Here is a 5,000-nt window from a genome sequence, read left to right on the forward strand (position 1 = left end):
CCTTCATTATAGGTGCCATTGCCCCCCCCCCCCCCTAAAGTGACAGGGGCCTCACTCGGATTCAATGGGTTAATATATTTATGTATGATAGATAGATGGATAGATGGATATTTATAGACATATAGAGATATGCCATATATAAATTTAGATATTTTTTTCCCCTATTTTTCTTTATTCCTTTCTTTTTTCATAAAGTTTCTTTATATGTATTTAGCCTGATGCCCCAGGAGATAGCATGTATGTGCATGCCATGCCCACTGTGCTTTTTTTTTTACTCATAGAGGGTTCCACAAGTACTAAATCACAAATGAGCCAGTTATTAGTACTAAGTATCTCATCTGTTTACCCTTTTCCACAATTTTTGGATTATATATTTTTATCTTATATTAATATTAATAATGTCAGTAACATAGAAATTGCAGTGTTTTTAATAACAGCATCAATATTGATAAAAAAAAAAAATTGTCCTGAAAACTCAAGGACATATAAAATCAGGTGAGGTCACAAGGATTACTAATTGACTCCCAGGTAGTTGAGCATTTGTGTAACCATCTGTGTGTAGTGACATTTCACAAAAGGATTCTACAGCAAACACTACATTTTCCTGGTGACATGAGGCTAATAGTTGCAGTTATTTTTTCCCAGGTTATGCAGAGTTTGAAAGACAACTTCTGATTTGTCTTCAATTTCAGGGAGGTGGTGCTGGGAGATGTCCAGGGAAGTCAGCCTCGGGTGCGGCGCTTCAGTGCCTCCTTTGGACCTGTTTCTCCTTTGGTATGTATGAATGTTTTTTGTAAGGTCATGTAAGTTTGTTGAAGCTAATCCTCTTCCATTTGTTGTCTTATCTTCATCTCATTTTGGTGGTAAAGCTTGTGGCTATATTATAGGTTCAGTATTGTAATTAGCTGAGCAGTGGAAATGATATGAAAATGATATATGATCTATATATCATTAAAGAATAAAAATTTGTTTGTTTCTGAGTGTTTGTAGTTATGCCCCGTAACATTTTGGTGTGACTATATCTTTGGCATAGAATGGGGACCACTTCTCTTCTTTCCATTGCTGTTGGTTTGTTCTCTGATGTTGATTTGTTCTCTGCTGTTATTGAAGTTTTATATGCTGTGTTTCATGTAGTAGCTTGATGGGTACTTTTCATGGTAAGGAATGTTTCGGTGGTGACATTTCTGCAATAGTATAATTATATATATTTTTAAGGGCTGTATTTCATGAGGTAGTTTGATTATATACTTTGAATTTCTTAATTTTTTTGATAATAACCTTTGCCACTTTTTTAGATACCAGAATCTATCTCAAGGTTCATTGATTGATATTGTCAGTAATATAAGTAAATCATTATGTAAGATTTCTTTTTATAATGACTTGGATTTCACACTTCTTGACTGGTGGATTATCATCAAGGCCTTGTGTCAGTGTTATAATTAAATCCTAGTATGATATTGAAATGCAGAAAAGAATGAAAATGAATATCTTCACAATGCAAGAGATGTATTTGACCAGTTATGATTATATCTTCATGAGAAATATGTGATGTATTTCTGATTTAAGAAATATTCCCTTTTCAACAGTAAAAGAACAAAGTTGGAAATACATCTTGTATTTCCAATGAAGATAGAATTGAAACTAATCAAATTCATCTCTTGCACTGTGAATGTATTCATTCTTATATATAAGTATATATACATTTATCACAATAAACACTTTTAACATTCATCATTATACTGAAACTATAGTCTATTCCACAAGGTTCTGTGCTTCCCAACAGTTTTCTTACAGCTGGTAACATCGTATAACTCTTAACTCAAACTATAGATTGTATGCTGACAAGGGATTTAATACCTGCATTTCTGTTGTAACTTTTCCTACACAATTTGTCCTTACACCACTATGCTCTTGAAAGTTGTTATTGTAAAATTTCCTTTCTGAAAGTTGCAGGGAGGCTACTTCAAATGATATGCAAAATAATAACTTCTCAACCTTAATTGTAGGTTTTAAATATCAAAGATATATATGGAAGTTTATTAGAAGACAAACTATAAGAAAAAATATATGAAACATTTTTAGGATTTATATGATAAATGTGCAGTGAATATAAAGGAATTTACAAAATATGGAGTAACCATTTTGGGAGCCAGGCAGATGATGCCAAGTGTGCAGAGTGGTATTTTGAAATTTAGCCTTGCCCACTTACTTCCTGGTTATAATATTGGTATAAGGGAAAATCACGTGGTGCATATAATTACAGTTTAAGGGAACTGTTCCGAGGGTGTAAACATTTTTGGGTTAGATTGAGTTAGCTAGCGTATTGTATCGGTACATGAATGAGGAAACTACCAAACGACTAGTAAAGCCCAGCTATGGTTAGTTCACAGGCAGCCCACGTGAGACCCGCCAACACATTAGAAGGTATGCTCGATCATGTGCCTAGGTACACCTAGATGGACTTTTGCTTGTTGCAATCGTGCATATGGTATTTGATAATGACAGTGTGCATAGATATAAGTTTGTGAATGTTCAAAGAACACTTTTATACCAATATCAGAAAAAAATTATATCAGTGATTTATGACAAAATATTTTGTGAAATGTATCTAAAAAAAATGTAAGTTTGTGCACTTTTACACATGAAATATGCTTCCATCGAGACTCCGTGGTAATATGTTGTAGTTTACGAAGTGATCTGTATGTATGCTGAGTATGAAGCACTAATGTTTGAAAATAGCCGTATAAATAAGGATTAAATTATTATTATTATTATTATTATTATTATTTATTTATTTTTTTAGGGCACCTAAAAGTCGGATTTTTGAACTTTGGAGATATAAGCGAGATATCGATTATTTCATGTTGAAGATGTTATTATACAGTAATACCCATTCTGAAATAAAAACTATATGGAATTCTGAGCTTGTTTGTATGCACAGTCTTTGTCTAGAGTTGAAACAGCTATCGCATCCTTTTCATGCTTTTCTGATGAAAATATTACGTTACCTTAGGTCTTGGGTACCATAAATACACAAATGACCAACCACACCTAGGCGTCTGCATGATTTTATGCACTTCTTAGCAGAGATAATGGGAGCAAATGACTAAACACCAAGTCTACACTCGTTTCTCGTTGCAAACTGTTACTATTGAGGATTGTCCAAGAAAACAGTTTGATAGGGATAACTGATATATTTTAATCCTGTATGTATAAAAGTTGATATAGGCCTACTAAATTAGGATGATTAAATTAAATTTTTAAACTTTATGTGCGTGTGTTTAAATACATGATCTTCCTCAAAAATTAAAAACATGCAGTGCTTTAGATTAGTTCTCTGTATGGTCAAATGCATTTATTATATTTTTCAGACAGAAATATCAATTTTTATATCCAACAAACAAAATGAGACATACCTTTACAGAATAGCGTCCCTGTTGAAAATGATAATTCCGATTCACTTGGTAATCATCGCATTGCAAAGTATACAAAATAAGCTTCTTTTTTTTATGTATAACATCATTAGATTTAGCAAAAAATAACAGGGATAACAAAGTGGCAAGTGTCTAAAATATAGAACACCATCTACATTCTTTGTTTACACTACCTTTGGTACATTGTAACTCGTAATTTTTGTACGATTCAAACGCAGTTTGTTGCTTTCACTAGAGTATTGGAACGCTGAGGCCATGTAAATAGGCAATTTTTGAATTTTGGAATAAATCGGGAAATATAATTACATAAAACTAAAAAAAAAAATCAATTTTTCAACTTTTGGGGGGTGCCCCCCTTCATGGGTGGATGAAGTTAAAATTATATATGAGGTAAAGCACAATTTTATACTCTATAAGATGCACAAACAATCAGTGAGTTATCTCCAACCGATATTTTTTTTATAATTAAACAAGTAGAAAAAGTATGATTTTCCACAACAGTTCCATTATATAAGATTTTAAAAAGTATGAAATTTTCTGGATGTTGAACAATTTTTGTGTAATGATAGCTTAGTGGTAAGACATGAAGTGAGCTATAAGAAACTGCTGAACAATAACTAGTACCTAGCCTGTGCACAGAGAGTGGCGTTAGACCTACAGAGATATCCAAAAGAACAATAGATGTGAACCTGTCTATCTTTTATATAGATATAGTACATTTAGTGACCAGTAACCTTATTTAACCCAATAAGGCTGGTATATTTTGAAGCCAAAAAAAAAAAAAAAAAAAAAAAAAAAAAAAGATTACGAGTGGCAACAAAATCGGCGGGTGGAGCTTCCTCGGAGTCTGTCCGCCCGCCAGCTGCAGCCCGCTGCTGTGTCGGAGCGCGAGCCCCAATATAGCGTAACACTGGCGAGACGCCCGGCAATGTTTATTTTTTCAGGTGTCTCATATGTGGGACACCCGTCGTGAATGGGTTAAATAACATACAAGGGTTGTTCCAAAAGTAATGTTTCCTATTTTTTTACTCGAAATCTGAAGAACTATGAAAATGGGAGTGGCACTATTAAAACAAGTAGATATTTTTGCTCCAGAATTATTTGTCCACATAGTCACCACTATTCTCAATGCACTTTCGCCAGCGATGACCAAGGGCCTTGATGCCTCGCTTGTAAAAGTGTGTACCTGCTGAGGCGACCCATTTCCTCACATCATCAATAACAGTATTGCTGTCAGGAAAATGCTGCATGTGTAATCTGTCCTTCATAAACCCAAACAAGGGGAAGTCTGACGGTGTCAGATTGGGGCTATGCAGTGGGTGAGGCAGCACCTTCCAGCTGAATTCTGTCATATATTCTGTGGTCTTCAAACTTGTGTGTGGCCTGGCATTATTGTGTTGCAAACACAATGTTTCCCCCTTCTCTAGCCTCATACTGGCAATCTGGGCCCTCAGCTTGGTCAAAGTTTCTATGTAACAGTCAGAGTTGAAAGTTTTCCCTGGTTCTAAGAAATCCAAGAGAATGACTCCCTTTCTCTCCCAGAAGATGGTGCACATCACTTTGCAA

The 5,000-nt window shown here is 34.5% G+C and overlaps 1 protein-coding gene across 1 annotated transcript in view; it reads left to right on the plus strand.

Annotated features, from left to right (window-relative positions):
* Positions 1–692: 692 nt before the first annotated feature.
* Positions 693–5,000, plus strand: part of LOC113819829 (uncharacterized) — a gene marked incomplete at its 5' end in the record, with an annotated part of 18,088 nt that continues 13,780 nt past the window's right edge. Inside the window, 1 exon segment of the mRNA XM_070136636.1 lies at positions 693–774. Coding sequence (XP_069992737.1) covers positions 693–774 — 82 coding nt within the window.

The sequence above is a fragment of the Penaeus vannamei genome, chromosome 22 (genome assembly GCF_042767895.1).
Source record: "Penaeus vannamei isolate JL-2024 chromosome 22, ASM4276789v1, whole genome shotgun sequence".
NCBI classification, from domain to species: Eukaryota; Metazoa; Arthropoda; class Malacostraca; order Decapoda; family Penaeidae; genus Penaeus; species Penaeus vannamei.